The 17849-nt window shown below is 40.3% G+C and overlaps 2 protein-coding genes across 4 annotated transcripts in view; one reads left to right on the top strand and one right to left on the bottom strand.

The window, feature by feature from the left end:
- The window catches only part of MORN1 (MORN repeat containing 1), a 213603-nt gene extending 212808 nt beyond the window's left edge, over positions 1-795 (bottom strand). For 2 of the 3 annotated variants that reach the window (XM_031962999.1, XM_031963001.1), the window contains exon 1: positions 492-795. In XM_031962999.1, the coding sequence (XP_031818859.1) occupies positions 492-567 (76 nt within the window). In that variant the 5' untranslated portion in view covers positions 568-795. The remainder of the gene's footprint in view (positions 1-491) is intronic. The other variant, XM_031963002.1, reaches the window with a different exon arrangement.
- RER1 (retention in endoplasmic reticulum sorting receptor 1) lies at positions 785-17719 on the top strand. The gene is made up of 7 exons (XM_031963005.1): positions 785-1039; positions 4504-4591; positions 7346-7450; positions 12873-12972; positions 14179-14257; positions 14999-15134; positions 15950-17719. Exons 2-7 carry the CDS (start codon positions 4511-4513, stop codon positions 16037-16039), a joined length of 591 nt encoding a protein of 196 aa, XP_031818865.1. The 5' UTR covers positions 785-1039; positions 4504-4510; the 3' UTR covers positions 16040-17719.
- Positions 17720-17849: the final 130 nt, after the last annotated feature.

The following is a 17849-nucleotide window of genomic DNA, read 5'->3' as shown; positions in this document are numbered from 1 at the left end:
GAGGGGCCTGGGAGCTATAGGAGCGGGGCTCTGGGGCGCTGCGGGAGGGTCTGGGAGCTAGGAAGGGAGGGGTCTGGGGGCCATGAAGGGGAGGGGCCTGGGAGCTATAGGAGCGGGGCTCTGGGGCGCTGCGGGAGGGTCTGGGAGCTAGGAAGGGAGGGGTCTGGGGGCCATGAAGGGGAGGGGCCTGGGAGCTATAGGAGCGGGGCTCTGGGGCGCTGCGGGAGGGTCTGGGAGCTAGGAAGAGGGGTCTGGGGGCCATGAAGGGGAGGGGCCTGGGAGCTATAGGAGCGGGGCTCTGGGGCGCTGCGGGAGGGTCTGGGAGCTAGGAAGGGAGGGGTCTGGGGGCCATGAAGGGGAGGGGCCTGGGAGCTATAGGAGCGGGTTGGGAGCTCTGAGGGAAGGGATCTCGGGTCACAAATTATCCATCTGGCCCAAATGCACCCTTCGTCCGTAGGCACCCCGGGGGACCTCCCCCACACAGCCGTTACCGTCCCGCACCATCCTCCGCATCGAGCCCTGGTAAGGCGGGCGGGACTTTTCAGGTTCCTGGTCAGCCGAGGCCATCTTGCCAGCCACGGTTTGCCTTGACAACCGCAGCTCCTGCTCTTATTGGTCTTTTGGTTGCTAGGGGCGGGGCTTCCGCTTCCATCTCAGGTGATGACCTAGTAGAAGAGGCGGAGGGTGGGCAGGTGCGGGGAGAGGGGGGAAAAAAAATCTCCTCCCAGCCAGCGCAGTGCGCCTGTGCGGCCCGCCCCTGGCTCCCTCTTCCTCTTTTCCCTGTCCGGGTAGGTGGCGGCCCGTCCTGCAGGGCCCAACGGCTCGGAGGCTGGCGCCGGAAGCGGAACTCTCTGGCGCCCGGTAGCCCCGCCTCCTGTGGGGCGCCATCTTGGATGCCCGGGAGGAGCGGCTGGGGGGCGGAAGTGCCGGGCGGCAGCCTCCCGAAGCCAGCGAACCGGCGGCGGCAGGGCCGCTCCTCCTCCTCCTCTTTCCCGTGGCCCTGAGGGGAGCCGTGGCCCGGCCGCAGCGGCGCAGCGAGGTGCGGGGCTGGGGAGGCGGGGCCTGGAGCAGGGGCCCCGGGCCTGGCCGGGGCTGGGCGGCTGCGTGGCGGTAGGGCCGGCTCGGGCCGAGGCCAGGGCCTAGTGCGGAGCTGTCAGCCCGCCCGGGGTGGAGCCGGAGCCGCGGGGGGCTCTGCATCCCGGGTGACGACCGCGCCCCCGGAGTCGGCCTCGGGGCTTCCCCGCCCGGGTCCGGCCCGGCCTTGCCCGCTGGCAGCGGGATTCCAAGCCGCTGCGGCGGGGAGGGGACGGCGGTCGGCGACAGAAACGTCCTGGTCTGGGAGGGAACGGACGCCGCGCCGCAGTGTTCTCGCAGTCAGCCGCCCTGGTCCGGTGGTGCCGGGGTCCCGCCCGCGGGAGCGGGGTGCGAGCGCTCTTGTGCGTGCAGCCCCGGGCGTGCAGCGAGTCCGTAGGCCGCTGAGCCTCCTGCAGGACTGCGTGTGCATCCGTGCCCGGGTGGCCGGCGTGCGTGCGGATGCGGTCTGCACCCAGGCGGCTCCTAAATGTGTGCTGTGCATACATGCCGTGCGTAGAGCGTGCTGTGCACATGTGTGTTCGCATGTGTGACGTGCCGGACATCCACCTGCCTGTGTGCTCACATGCACAGCCATCTGCACGTAGGTGTGGCACGCGAGGCAGGCGTGTGTGCTGGTCATGTATGAGATGTGCAGCGGACATCCTTGTGCATGGGCGGAATCCACGTGTGCATATGTGTGTATCCTCGTGTCATAGAGAAAGGCAAGGCAGACATCTGTGGGGATGCCCATAGCCAAGGGCCCAGACAGACGTTGTGGGTGCACTTGCCCACAATGATGAGACAGTAATTAGGTCAATTTGAGTCCTGTCTCTCCCATGAGCGTCTGTGGTTTATGGTTACTAGAAACAGTCGGGAGCTTCATGTCTGAGAACGTAATTGTTTTGATAGGCCATGTGAATTCTTGAGTAGGAAAAAGAAGAACAGTTATCCAACTAATATCGTAGTGTTGTAAATACAAAGAGATAGGTGGGCCAAACCAGAGGTAGTGGACTTCCTTTCTTAGCCGGGTTGCTCATAGTTGAAACTTTATAATGTCTGAACTTAGTTTAACTAACTTACATTTGGAATTTTGAAGCAATATTATTGTTGAGGCAAATTTTGTGAAGCTTTTATTTGCGTTGTTAGTTTCAAAATAGACGACTTGGTATTTGGAGTTTTATTTCAAAAATTGCATTGTATGTAAAGTTGTGGTCCTTTCCTCTTTTGTTAAAGCTATTACCCACGAAGTGAAAAAGTCAGCTTAGCTCTTAGAATTTCTAGATTTAGAATCACTTGTTTATGGAGGGATTTTTTGTTTAAGAGCTATTATAGCCTGTGTTTCTAAGTCCCTTAGTTGTGAAATAAATGACTTAATTGATTTGTTCTCTTTGGGAAGCTAAAACTGATTGAAACAAGTGCTTGTATTTATAAGACTTTTCCCAAACTGTTTAAATTTGGTTGAAGTTTGAGATTTTTGAAGTTTTCCATTTTAGTATGGGATAACTGATTTGAAACATTTTTGTTGGTATTTTGAAACTAGCCTTATTTATTTCTTTACGTAGAAAAGCTATATAAGCATTGCACCTAAATTATTTTAAAGATATGTTTTGAAGCGTTTGTCTTATATTTTAATATTGTGAAATGCTCTTGGAAATGTAGTTAAATGATTTCCCTCCCCTTCGCCCAAATGGTGGTGTCATTGTATATCTTTGTAAAACTAAGCAAAATTGTGGAGACAATGACTTAAGACTGCTTAACCACTTAAGATTTCTTTGTTACAACTAAAAACAGTTTAATGGCTAATGCATCTTTGTAACCTTTCACAGATACCATGAAAAGTACCTTAGGTATTGGGATTTTGAGCCATTTTATCAAATTTGTCACTCAACAGGTTTTATTTTTTAGACTACTACAATTGCCTAACTATAATTTTTTTGTAATTTTGAGGGAGCTAGTAGTTCATAATCATATTTGTGAAGGAAGGCATTTTAAAGGGCTACAAAAATTTATTATTGCAAGTCATGTCCTAGGACTCTTTAGTCTTACTCAACAGGTTTTGAAGCCATTAGTAAAGGAACCCAATTCTAGTAAGACTTTTGCAGGTCTGGTAGAAAACTACTCCTAGATACCCATTTATCCTAACTCTCTTTAAAACAGCTTTCTTTTTTTTTCCTCTTAAATGTTAGTGAAATTGGAAGTCTCTTCCTAAAAAATTTTATATGCTACTACACTTTGACACTTTTTCTTAATAGCTTTGTTTTACAAAACTAAAGCTGAAGTGCCATATTACTGTGTTCTACCCATTGGTGATAGATCCAGGAAGTAACAGTATAGAGTCACATTTAGAACTTTTATAACCATGTGAATTTGATGATGTGGCACAGTTTCACTGCTCAGAGTCCATTCTGACCTGTTTGAAAGATCTAAATCTGTACTCTGGAGCCAATAGATTTATATGTCAAAAAGGAATGTGTCCTGAGTGGAGCTCTTCCACTTACTGGTTTAAGTTTGGTGTAGGAGATAAAGGGCGGGGCCAGGACTTCAGTTTTATTTTGACATTTCCATTTATGATAATAATATTAGGTTTTTGGTATTAAAATGGTTGCAGGATATTATTTGCATATTGCTTCTAAATAGTTTTCACTTATGTTTTTCCTCATGGTTTCACAGTAACCTAATGAAGTTACTAAGAACAGATATTTGTTGTCTTGTTTTATCAAGTAGAAACCTGAGACACCTCCCAGGAAGTATACATGATATTTTTTCTTTAAGTGCTAAGAATAAAACTGATATATAGAACTGAAAGTCCTGGTGTTTCCAGTGGAAGAAACAGTTTTTAAATACTGATCTTTATTTTTAAATTAAGGAAAGGAAAATATTTTACTTCACATCATTTGCTCTCTTCTGTTTTTAATATCCTCACTTCCAAATCTCTTCCACTACCCTATCTTTTCATAACAAATTAACAAAAAAAAAAAGAGGAAAAAAGCATTTCAGCAAAAGTAACCAATACACCACTTATTTATTTTAAAAATTCACATATCTCATATTTTTGGAAGCAGGCAGGTTACAAATCCAACATGTCGGATTGGGTACCAAATACGTTGTGTATTTATTTCCTGAGACTGAGCAGTCTGATTGTTTCCTTATTTTAGAGATCCAAGAATCTGTGATATCTTGTGCATCAAAGTCACAGTGTTGATCAAAATTGCTTGGCTGTGGGACAATTTATCTTCCCAGCCCAAGAATCTTTTTCTATACCAATATGGAAAGAAATATTTGTTGTTGGTAATTTACCTTAGAAATAGTGTAGCTGGATTATTTTTATTGTTGCATCAGGCACTTTTTATGGAGAATAAAACCTACAAATAACTGCTTAGTCATATATTCTGGATTTCTTTAACTTATAAATACTTTATGTGTTTGCAGCAACAGAATGTCCGAAGGAGACAGCGTTGGAGATTCTGTTCATGGGAAGCCTTCTGTGGTGTTTAGATTTTTCACAAGACTCGGACAGGTTTGTTTTATGTGGGTAATTGAAAAAGCAAATAATTGACTAATTATATTGAACAATTATTTGTAATTGTATTCCTGAAATAGTTAATTATGTGCTTAAGGCATCTCTGGGTATCATTGCACATATGGATAGGGATAAGGAAGTCTTCAATTAGTCTTTTTGTTTACATTTTATTTCCCAAAATGATCCAATTGTAGTCAGCCAGAACCTTTGGCTTTTGTAACTTTTTTCCTTATTGATTCTTCCTGTGTAGCCAAGTCCTGCTCATCTTTTCTCCAGGAAGCTTTTCCTTACTATTCTAGTCCACAGGGTTCCAAGAGGTTTTTTGTATCATTGAACTCCTAAATATGTTGCATTTATGTAGCAGTTAATTGCTTTTGAACAGGGTCTCCTCAAATTATTGAATGTTTTGAGCATTTCAAGGATTTGTGTTCTTTAACAAGATTATAAGTTCCAGGTAGTATATTTATATTTCTTTACCACTGCTATAGCCAACCAGTATACATTTGTTGATAATTGTTTGGCTAAATGGTTTATTTAATTAAAACATTGAATCTTGGTGAATAATTGATAGAAAGAATAGTGAGTTGAGTACAATGTAGAGGCATAAACGTATATTTTAAGATGTTTAAGGAGGGAAAGCTCTTTCAGGAAAGGTTTTATGCAGAAAGGCTTTATGCAGAGATGGGTGAGCGGTGCTTTGGGTCTTAAACTAAAGAACTTTGGTTAATGGAAAAAGGAGAAATTGCATTTTAGTTTCTTCCATAAGGATAAGAAATGAGGGGCAGCTAGGTAGTGTAGTGGATAGAGCACTAGCCCTTAAGTCAGGAGGACCTGACACTTAATACTTCCTTGCTGGGTGATCCTGGGCAAGTCACTTAACCCCAATTGCCTCAGCGAAAAAAAAAAAAAAAAAGGACAAGAAATGACTAAAGACATGAAAATAGTAGAGTATAGACTTAGGGGGTGGAATGTAGTCCAATTTATTTATAATTCAGAATACATGAAGGGGAAAGTATAACTCTGGAAAGCAATTTTGAAGCCAAATTGTAAAGGGCTTTTGAATGCTGGAATCAAAAAGTTAAGCTTTGATCAGAAATGGGAAGGCGCTAAAGGTTCTCCTGCTGTTTTCCCTTTTCTTCTCTCTTCTCTCCCCCCCTCCCCTGCTCCCCAATAATTCAGTCCCTAAGTACCACAAGCCCTGCTGCAGTGGCCCACCTGGTCTTACCTGCATGCTTTCTTCAGCATCCCCATCTTTCAGAACATTGTGGTACTGCTCTCATGCAGCGAGAGACCTGGTCCTACATACCCTTGCTCTGCTCAGAGATCATCTAGACTCCCCTGCCTGGCCTCCAAGGATCTTTCTACTACCTCCTCTCCCCCTTTCTCTGTCCCAGATGTATATATACACTTGTGCACTTGAGAGTATAAGGAAAAGGCCATGTGATTTGTGATAGGGAATGTCGTTGTGGAAGAGGCAGGAGCTTATGGAAGAGATGATGTTTGTATCGGGCCTGACAAGAAAGAGAGGAATTGAGTGAGGATGGGGAAGGGGAGGATGTTCTGGCTTGGACAGTGGGGTTACTGTGCAGACCAGAGTTCTCTCTGTCTCTAGACAGATGTTTGAGAGTCAGATCATCAAAGGAAGAAGACAAAGAGAGCTATAAGGGCTTGGTGTAATGGAGAAGGGGAGGCATAGGAGGAGTAGCTGGGGAAAGGGGGAAAACCATAAGCATGTATTACAGAGCCATGGTACGCAGAAGGACTGGGTAGTCTGCCCTGTCAGGTACAGAGACTGGTCAGGAAAGTGAAAGTCAGAAAAAAGCCATTGCTTTTGGCAGTCAGTTGTCATTAGTGACCTTGCAAAACCTTGAGAAAAATTGTCTAATGTACAGGGATGAGGAAGTCTAGGAATAAAGAGGAGGGGAGAGGATAATAGTTTGAGGGAGAGATATTGATAAAGGAAGGAAGGCTGCACTTCATATTGGGACATCTGTGCATGTTAATGTGTAGGCTCTCTGGACAATCAAAATGAAACCCCATTTCAAAGTATATTTGAATTTCACAGTTTCTACCAACAATTTCTTATGAGCCATACAATTTATTTTGAAAACTTTTTTCAAGTTGCAAATCAAGATGGAATTTTTCAAGATGGAATTCAGTCTATGAATTTGTCCGTCTTTTGCTACTATGATGTAATATTGATGAATATTAACACATTTCTAATTATATAATTAAAATATATAATGTGTAGTGGCATTTTTAATCAAAATCATTTCTCCTTAATATGTAGGTATGTGTGAATCCATAATAGCATATAATTGATTTTCAAATTGTTTATTTTGTTTTATATTGGGAAAAATATAGGCTGAAGTATCATTTCCTCTTTTGAAATATGCTGAGGCCTAGTAATGAAATTCAGGAATTTTATGAAAAAAAAATTAACTTGTGAGTTCATTTATTTCATTACAAATTTCTTTTAGAATTTCATTAACTATATTGCCTTGAGTTGAAGTCCAATTTGAACTTTGCAGCATTTTTTTCAGTAAAATTTTGTATTTCTGTTTTTTGTCATTGATTCATTGGTGATCTAATGGTTGCATTCCATGTGTGTATGTGCGAGCGTAAAGATGAATGAAGCTTATTTCTGGAGCATTGTATTATATATATATAAAAATATGCATTAATCTAAAGGAAGACAAAGAGGAGTTATGTTCTCTATATAAATGCATTTTAACCATTTTGTCTCTGTAGATTTACCAGTCCTGGTTAGACAAATCTACTCCTTATACAGCTGTACGATGGGTTGTAACTTTGGGACTAAGTTTCATCTACATGATTAGAGTTTATCTATTACAGGTAGGTAAGAACTAAAATAATGATGGATATTGAACTATTATCTTATTTGAAACAATACTAGTTGGGGCAGTGTTAAATATTATATCACTGAATTATATGTATTATGTTTATTGATTTATTTGTGATGGGATATACAATTCAATTACCATTTGTCAGTAAATAATCTTTTAAAACTATCTCATTTACTTTTTCATTGTTTTTCAGTATGTTGCAAACTATTATTGTTATTGTTAATAATAACAATTATTACATTGTTGTTTAAACAGGCCGTCTTATGTTTTGTTTTGTTTTTTGCCTTAAAACTTTAGGCCTCATAAGCCAGTAACTACTGTGAAATAAATCATAGTCCTTTTTAAAAATTCTATTTCCTGAATATAGCATCTTCACATGCTGTTAGCATTATACAAGAATTAAGCTGCCTTAAAACAAATCTTTGATAAGACAAAAAAAAAAAATGAAGAAGAGCAGTGTATTAAGAAATTGGACTGAATAACTTTGGAAATTCATGTGTGTGTTTTTTTAACTAGCTAAAAGCTTGAATTTCAGAGTAGGGAAGGAGATCGTTGGCTATTGGTTCAACCCTCTCCATCTTTCTCAGTAAGTTGGTTGTCCAGCCTTCCCTTGAAGGCCTGTAGGGCAGCCTATTTGACTTTTGGACTGTGAGATAGTTGAGCAGTTTTTGCTGCTGTCCAGCCTTGGATTACCCTTGGGCATCTGGGGCCCAGTAGAACAATCAGATCCCTCTCATAGCTCTTAGGCCCCTTCCTGGGTAAACATTCTCAGGGTTTTGAGCTGACCCTCCCTCAGAGCCCCTTCCCCACACGGCTCATTTTTTTCTGGATTGTCGTGTCCTTAAGATGTGGTGTGCAGAGCTATGCGCTGACTCAGGGCAGGACTTGCTTGGGGCCACCCTGTTCCTCCATTTTGGCTGCACCTCTGAGGCTGGACCAGGCTTTCTTGGCAGCTCACTTTGTCCACTGAGATAACTGATCTTTTTTAGAGAAATGCTTCCTGGGCGTGCTTTTGCTTTTTTTTTTCTCCTGCTATGCTTTTTTTTTTTTCTTTTTTTACCCAAGTGTAAGACTACACGCTTATTCTTACTGAATTTCATGCTATTAGATTAAGCCCAGGATTTAGCTGGTCGAGATTTGGTATCCTGACGCCTTTTCAGTGTGTCAGCTGTCCCTTTCAGAGCCATCGTTGGCCCATCTGATGAGTTGCTTTTCATTTTATTATATATATATTTTTTAAACTATCTTTGATAGTTTTGTTAAATGGCACAGGGTTTGGCATTGGTCTGTGGGGGACTCTGCTCTCCATAGTGACATAATGCCTATTCTTTAGCTCCAGCCATTCAGACAAGTATCAGTTTAGCCTTAGTTGACCTTATATTTCATATTGTTCCTTCTTTCAAGACCCAGCTTGGATAGCCACCTTTATTGATAGCATTGATAATAATAGTGCTAGTGATAATAATAACAGTGTAATAGTATTTATAAAGTGCTTCCTCTCTGCCGGTCACTGTTCTGAGCACTTTAGAATTATTACTTAATTTGATCCTCAAAATCCAGAGAAGGAGGGGCTATTATACCCATTTTATAGCAGAGAAGACTGAGGCAAACAGGTTGAGTGACTTGTCCAGGTTCATACAGCTGGCCATATTTGAACTCAAGTCTTCCCAATCCAGACCTAGCACTGCCTGCACTCTTGCACCCTGTGAAAGTATTCTCTTCTCAGCATTTTGTATTTGTATTTCTGTCATGCTCCCCACCACACACACACACACACACACACACACTCTTTTTCAAGGTAAGTTCTGCTAGTTTTCACCTTTGTGCCCCTAGTATATAGCATGGTGCCTGGCACATGCACGGTAGACACTTAATACGTTCTTGTTGAATTTAATTTCAAATACTTTGTTCTGGTTAAGATGTTAAATTAGACAAAAATTTTGTACTCAATCTGTTTTTTTCTTGTCAATTCCAAATTTTGGAGAATGCTAACGCTTTAAATGAATTAGCCCCAAAGTCTGCAGCATTTCATTTGGAAGAAATAAGTGGAAGGGCACATGGAACATTTCTCATGTCTTTCTTTAGAAAATGCCAAATAGGGGTCATGAAGAGGAGGATATGAGTAAAGAATGCCTAAATAGCAACAAAAATCTCTATAGATTCTACAAACATTTACGTGAGACGCTTTGCAGCTTGTAGGTTACAGAAATGCATGGTGATAGATGGGCATCAGATTCTGGGTTTGTGCTGTGTTGGGCTTTGGTTCTCTGTAAGGGGTGGGTGAACTTTCAGAGGGCAGCTTGAGGTGCTGCTCTTCCTAACACTACAAGAAGAGAAAAAGTGAGATCTGGATTTCATCTGAAATCCATAGCAGCAAATGCTTCCTCTTTATGATTACTATGCTGTGGATACAGAGACCACAAAACCCAAGAGCCTGTGGCCTTAAGCAGTGTTCTTTGTGCCATTTGTTCTTAAATGAATTGCAAGCACATTAGAGAGAGGTAGCTGAAGTGAGAACAGTATGTTGGTTTTATTTTTTAATATTTGTAGTTAATTTGTTAGTTTATTGAATGATTACAGATCTTAGAGTTAGTATTTCTGTTCTTTTTTTTCTTTTTTTTTTTTTTTTAATAATTTTAACTTTTTATTGACAGAACCCATGCCTGGGTAATTTTTTACATCATTATCCCTTGCCCTCACTTCTGTTCTGATTTTTCCCCTCCCTGCCTCCACCCCCTCCCCTAGATGGCAGGTAGTCCTATACATATTAAATGTGTCGCAGTATATCCTAGATACAACATATGTGTGCAGAACCGAACAGTTCTCTTGTTGCACAGGGAGAATTGGATTCAGAAGGTAAAAATAACCTGGGAAGAAAAACAAAAATGCAAACAGGTCACTCTCATTTCCCAGTGTTCCTTCTCTGGGTATAGTTGCTTCTGTCCATCATTGATCAATTGGAACTGAATTAGATCTTCTCTTTGTCAAAGATATCTATTTCCATCAGAAGTCTCTCTGTTCTAAATATAGAGATGAAAAAAACAGACCTGGAACAGTCTATAACATGTTAGCTTATGGCAGAACCCAGATTTGGAATTTGTAGTCCATAAGTTAATAATCAGATTTAGAAGTTCAGATTTAAAACCTAACATTAGGGGGAAAAAAATATTTTCTTATTTATCTATTGGTCATTTTAATTTAAGCAGCACATACATACATTGAGGTGGCAAAATGTCGAAAATCAGATTAAATGGACATGTATATGTTTCAAATTTTTAAAAATGACTTGTTTATTGCCACTAAGGAGAGTTGATTATTGTTTGTTTGCTTGTAGCTGGTAAGTTTGTCTTGACATACATTTGGGATCCCAAGATTCAGAGCAGGAAGGTAGAAGGGCCACTTAATGGAGTTATATAGTCCGACTCTAGGGCCTCTGACTGACTACCAGTGGGTTTTCACTGTGCAAAGCAAAATGTGATATAGGTGGGAAATTTTGGCTTGATTTTATTGGGAAATAAACTGCTCACCTGTCGTTTATCTTCCCTTGTTTGTCACCCCTCCAGTATAGGGAGAATTCTTAGGTAGTGCATATAGCACTAAGACTAAAGGAAAGTGGTTTGTGCAGGGCCCATTCTGTACATGAAATGTTCAGTTATCTAATGAAAGCCATTGTTGCCACTTATCATCATATTGACTGTGAGATTGAAGTCTTTATAGCTTGGGGTCTGCTCAGATCAGTGGGCCTTCGTGACACCTCTGCCATGTTCCAGGTCCTAGGCCGAGCTTAGAAAAGAAAGACAGTGAGCCAGCACCCCTACCAACACTCCCTGCTCTCAGGGTGTCACAGCCAGAGTGGGGCTGGCAGTCAATAACATGTTCAGGGTGGCTGAATTGGGGGTAATCTCAGTAGAAAGGCACTGTTGGACTAAGTACCCCAGCGAGAAGGAAATAACAAAAATCTGGGCATACCTCCCTCCACTGCTTTCCAGAATTCAAGGAGAGATGTCATGCTTATTAGTAGAAAATAATGCTGCAAAAGCTATAAGAAATGGGTGGGGATTTTTGAATTATGCAGTAATTTGGAAGTTTTGAGTCAAATGTGGTTTGAATCTGAATCTGAGTAAGGCATATCCTTTCACTTTGTGGACCCTATTCATCTCCAAATCAGGGGACTGAAATAGTCCCCTTCATCTCTAAAATATTTTGACCCTATTGGAAGCTTATTCTAACGGAATAAAAGGAATTCTTAGGATATTTTATGTATGTGACCTTTGCTAGAATAATACTATGAATGTACTTTTCCCCACAGATCTTCAGAGAGGTCTTTTGCAAAAGCAAGATAAATTTAGTATTGTCAGTAAGAAATATGAGAATGAGAATGATTGAAATCCTTATCTTCACTCTTTGTGGCTTTAGTAGCATTCAGCTACTATATTATATATAATATATAAATGAATCTTAAAAACTACCCTTAACTTTCTGTACTTAACTGTATTTTAGATTTATACATTAAGATCAAACCATACCATTTTCTCATTGGATGAACTTGACATTATTAAAATAAGTTTATTTTAAAGCAGGCCTGTGGCAGACAATGTCCAAGTTCTTGTCTCTTTTCAGTATTTTCTTCTCAATCGAAGACTTGAAAAAAAGTCATTCTGATTTCCTGGTTCTAGTTTTCCCTCTGAGCAAAGATGGGATACATTTTACTGTGTGTCTAGTAATATGAGTTTGGAATTGGATTATTAACAGCCAGGCATAATGAACATAATCGTCAGTCATTTATTTAGCACCTGCTTTGTGCCCATCATTATGCTAAATACTTTATCACTATTCTGTCATTTGATCCCCACAACAATCCTGGGAGGGGGGTGCTATTATTCCCATTTTGTATGTGAAGAAATTGAGGCAAACAAAATGCCTTGCCCGAGGTCACCTAGTTAATAAATATCTGAAGTCAAACTTGAACTCAGGTCTTCCTGACTCTAAGACCAGAACTCTACCCACTGAGCCACCTACCTAGCTGCCTTTACCCTTCTTGACCAGCATTTCTGCTGCTTAATACAATTATTTTTGGTTTGCTTTTCAAAATTCTATATGTAGTTGAGAGTGTAGAGATTTAGATCTAATTATGTCCTTGAAAAATGTTGCAATTTGGGCTCTATGTTGAATATCCCAACAAAGTAGCCAGATATGTAAGTTAACCTGAAATGAATGTTTGTCTTTCCCACATATGATAGAACTTTGTATTATGACGACAAATCCCTATGAGCAGATAGCTTAATATTTAGTCAAAGAAAAGATTTCCAAGACTTCACCAGCAAAACCCTAAGAAAAGAACAGCCCCTGTTAGGTTGCGCTAACTGTTAATGGGGCTGATGCGTCTGTAACATTTGGTTTTGTTCTCTCAGGGTTGGTACATCGTGACGTACGCCTTGGGAATCTACCACCTCAATCTTTTCATAGCTTTCCTTTCGCCAAAGGTAGATCCCTCCTTAATGGAAGACTCAGGTATGCTGGGGTCAGACCATTGTCTGGGAATATTTGGTGATGGGGGAACTGGTGAGATCCATCATTCCTAGACTCAACTGTCAGATTTTTTGTTGGCAGTGAAAGCATCTGTAGCCCAAGGTTTTGTTGCTAGTGATGGTAGGTTATAGGATCTGCCCTCTCTTCCAGCTCATCACCACCCTGTGTCAGTGTCAGTTACATTGTTTGCTTTTTTCCAGTTGGTAAAGTACATTTTTGAAAGAGTTTTTCTATAATGTAAGCTACTTGTCATTCTGGGTCCATTATCCAGAAACAAGCTACACTCTTTGGTTTCCAAGTTAGTTATTTGTATTTTAAAACTGGCTGGCTCTTTTAGGAGACCTGTTCACCTGGCAGGGTTTGATGTCTCCAAAAATTAGCCGCTGGGGTCACTGTTCCATGATTATGCAGTATCTCCCTTTCCACCTCTGAAGGGAGAAGCAATCTGCAGAAGCAGATGGTTGGTCTGGAAGGGCTTCTTTACCAGAAAGAAGGCAGGGTGGAGGACTCCATGAAGAGGGAATCCCAGTCCCACTGCTAGAAGATCACTTATGCAGAAAAGCTCAGGGAAGAAGAGCAGTCTTGGAAAGACAGTTAAAACCAAAGTTTATCATTTCATAGAGAGGTTCATTTCAGATTATGTTCTTTTATCAAAAAAGGTGATTGGGTATTTTTTTTCTCCCTGTTAGAATACTGATTGTAGAATAATACTGTACTCCCTTTTTGTTGAATAATGGCATTTGTAAGATATTAGGAAAGGAGTGACCTTGTGAGATTAGTTCTTAGGAAGAAAAATATACAGATTTGTATTTGATGCCTGTTTGAGTCTTAGAATGCATTGAATAGGATCAATGTTTTGTTTCATGTGGTCCTTGTAAAACTCTGTCTCTTAACTGGTATGTCATTAAATGTTTTGTAAAATGAATAAATATAAAATGGAGGGGGGAGGACTGCCATAAAGTGAATCTCATGTGACTCAATATTGTTAATGTTTTCCATAAAACAAAAGAACCAATTTTTAAAAGTGAACAACCATTCCTTAGACTGGGAGTTTACAATTAGCTGATTTCATGATAGCTCTGAGCAAGTTTTAGGGTTCTCAGACATGTGCTAATTGTTATGATAGTAGTCTGAGTGGTGCTTCTTTGAAAGCAAGCTATCTCACCTTATTTACATGCCACTTTGTAGATGAAGGGCCTTCTTTACCAACAAAACAAAATGAAGAATTTCGTCCTTTCATCCGAAGGCTTCCAGAATTTAAATTTTGGTAAGTGAATTCTCATTGTTTCATTTTGAATTGGGCACATTGACATGTAAGTGTAAAGGCCAGAGTCATAATTTAGAAATAAATATATTTCTAGACTTTTGCAGTGTCTTGACCAATTTAAATCTTTCATTTATGATTGAGTTTTATGGCACTAACTGTAATCTCATTTATTCCTTGGTAGAAAAACAAACAAAGATAAATTGCTTCTAATTTTTTTCTTTAAAGGAACTATCATAAATTAAGGGGTTACTACCATAAACCAAGGGGGTTTCTTTTATATAACCGGTGCCATCATTGTACTGAATATAAGGTTTAGGCAGTGTTTCCATATCTGGATTTTAAGTGGAAATAGACATCATATCTACATCAGCAAATGTGGTGATGTGTAATCTGTTTTCAGTCCAAAGTACTGCCAGAAACCCATTGGTTTTGGTGGAGTTCAGCTTTGACTGAGTACTGCAGTGCCGTTTTTATCTTTCTGCTTCAGTACAAATTGGAGAATATATGTGAGATGTTAGGGAATAAGGTTCATGGTGGTGAAATATTAGTGGGCAGATAGACAGTACTTTATGCTATTGAATAGAGGTAAATGACACTATTTCAAGAAATACTTCCCAGAGTCAATTCATATTCATTTCTTTTGAGCTCTGAGACTGTCAGCATATGTACAGCCCCAACAGCGACCCTGCAGTGGGCAGGCCTGTCAACGGTTGTGTTCATCTTTTCTCTCTTGGCTTTCAGGCACTCTGCCACTAAGGGCATTCTTGTTGCTATGATCTGTACGTTTTTTGATGCTTTCAATGTCCCAGTGTTCTGGCCGATCCTTGTGATGTACTTTGTCATGCTTTTCTGTATCACCATGAAGAGGCAAATAAAGGTAAGATGCAGCCAGGAAATGCTGGACTGTGCCCCCAGTGGTAGTGACGTCCTCCCGGGAGCCTGGCAGGGGGCGCCTGTGCTGTTCAGCTGCAGTTTTCAAATGAGAGGAAGGCTTTATTTTGTGTACCTACTATGTGTTGGGCACTGTGGATACAGAGACAGAAGTGAATTTATAATCTCTGATCAAGTGCAAAACACATTCCCACACACAAACTACATAGATAGCTTTGGAGTGGGGGTTGCTGCTGTTAGGAAATCAGGAGTTACGTCAGGTGGAGGGTGGTGGTTGAGTCCACACTCTTGAAGGCTCAAGTGAGGAGGGAAGTCCCTAATGGTGAGATACACACTGATGAGGCAAGTGAGGCAGGGATGTGGCATTCTTCCTTTACCTGTTCCTTACACTTAGCATTTAACAGTAATTGGCTTGCAGCTGTTTATCCAGGCCTCGGCTACCTGATGTCTGGCTTGCCATGGCCATATTACTAAATTTAGGGACTTCTTGTAGGACAGAGCATTTGCCTATTAGACATGTTGCTCTCACAGCTATAGTGTTTCATCTTATACTGCAGCATCCTTTCAGCTTGCCCTCTCCCAGCCCTGAGACATCTTCCTGGAGGATTTGGACTTTTGTACCTCTGGGTCTTTTGCCAGATCAGTCCGGCTAGATGACACTGTATTGTAGTGAGAGTACAATGACAGAATTGGATCATAACTTCATAGATTTCTCCTCCCTAAAAGATGCAGAGGACATTGAATGAGTTTGGTCCCATGGAGGCTGTACCTATAAGTAATTGAATTATCTTTCTCTTGCAGCATATGATAAAATACAGGTATATACCATTCACACATGGGAAGAGGAAATACAAAGGGAAGGAAGACATGGGGAAGACATTTGCTAGTTAGAATCTGAACTGACCCTGTCGCCACATAATCCGAGAAGAACCGTTTTGAGCCATTGTAACAATGCCTTTTTTCTTCATATAAAGTAGTTGATTACGAGGGAGTCGAAATTTTCTTTGTAAAAAGGATCTTCAATTATTTGTAACTGAAATGCCAGAGAGGTTCTTGAAGACGCTGGCATTTAAACCAAATTGCATCGAGTTCATTTTTCGGTCATGTCACGTGTTTCACTCTGAAGGGATTCTGGTAGACTGCGACAGTGGGTGAACAGTCTTATGTTAAGGTGACATTTCTCCGTCACCATCACAGTCCGTTTGCATGGCCCTCGAGTGCTTCAAGTGTGAGTGGGTAAAGAGGGAGGGAAGCATGCTGGGAGCTGCTTTTTGCTTCCTAAGTGGTACAGTACTCATGAGGATGTCTCTTAAGGCCTCCCTCAGATGCAGTCGACAACCTTCAGCTGTCTGGGCACATGCATGATATTTGGGGGCCATAATCAAGTCATTGAATATAGATCTGATGATAAATTGAATGCTGCCTTTTTCCTAAAGAACTTAACATTTTAAAGGTGATTTTCCAGTAACTGTGTATGGGGATCTAATGCCAGTTTCTTAATTGCATCTTACTAGAGATGTTTAAAGTTTGGCTCTTTTCATAATGACTCAAAACTTTGTTCTTAATGACCATGATTTCTTTTGAGGGCCCTGAATTATAAATATATAAATATATATATTTTCATTGTTTGAAATTATTTTGACACATTTCTTTGGTACTTTAAAGAAGTGGGGTTGGTTTTGCTTTGGGTTTTTTGTTTTGTTTTCATTTCTTTGATTTTTGAGGGGGGTTGTTTTGGGGTTTGTGTTTTGTTTTGCTTTTGATTTAACTTTTTCCCCTTCCCTTTCCAAAATCAACCCAACTGGCAGTAACAGACCAATTTTGTGGGTTTTAACACATAGCTTTTCATTTTCTATGGGGAAAAAAAAAAGAACTATGACCTGCATGTAAACTTTTTTGATGTGATAAAAACAACTCTAAAATTTTATTAAGTGACTTTTTAATTCCAGACTTTATTAAAGATAGTGTCCCCTTTCTTGTGTTAGTCTTTATATAAGAACACTACAACTCATCACACACCATGAAAAAAACCCAGTTAATAAAAGTATTAATTTTTTCTGCAACTGAATCATTTTAGCTGACAGAAAAATAGGAAATCTCTGGATGAATTGCCACTATGGCCTTACATACCATGGTGAAAATTTATGTATTTGCTCCCCAATCTTAGAGCGATGCCTAGATCCAATACTTTGAGAGCTATTTTTAATAATGTTCTTTAATTGTAGATGCTGAGATTGGGGGTTGATGTGGATATGGTCATTATTATTCTGATATTTATGCAGTGTTCAATTATGGGATTCCTAGAATTGACACTTAAAAAGATTTTTTTTTTTTGTTCTGTGTAACAGATTATAGTAAAAGTGCTCTTGAAAATTGAAAACTTCAGCCCTCTATATGAACTTCATATTTAAATAAGCATCAGAATTGAAACATTGTGCTTTTTTAAAACAAGTTATCAACTGAGTCATTCTCTCCCATCTATAGGTTTCCCAGACATCCAAAGTATTATTGATAGTCTTCTATTGTAAATGTTTTTTAAAAAGCAGTGAAATGTGGTACAACCATATTGCACACTTGATAAAAATATGAATTTAAGGAAATTTTATAACTTTTAAAAATACACAGTAAAAGCATGTTAATTCTTCCCCCCGCCATTTATCTTTTTCTGCCCTTATTTAAGCTTAATGTCGAAAAAACAAAG

Source organism: Sarcophilus harrisii, chromosome 3 (genome assembly GCF_902635505.1).
Source record: "Sarcophilus harrisii chromosome 3, mSarHar1.11, whole genome shotgun sequence".
Taxonomy (NCBI): Eukaryota; Metazoa; Chordata; class Mammalia; order Dasyuromorphia; family Dasyuridae; genus Sarcophilus; species Sarcophilus harrisii.
The sequence above is the reverse complement of the archived record's forward strand: the minus strand, read 5'-3'. Positions and strand labels throughout refer to the sequence as shown.

Coding starts and splice junctions, on each gene's coding strand:
- RER1 (XM_031963005.1), top strand. CDS start 4,511: ATGTCCGAAGGAGACAGCGTTGGAGATTCTGTTCATGGGAAGCCTTCT. Junction 4,592..7,345: donor TTTTCACAAGACTCGGACAG/GTTTGTTTTATG, acceptor TTGTCTCTGTAG/ATTTACCAGTCCTGGTTAGA. Junction 15,135..15,949: donor CCATGAAGAGGCAAATAAAG/GTAAGATGCAGC, acceptor TTTCTCTTGCAG/CATATGATAAAATACAGGTA.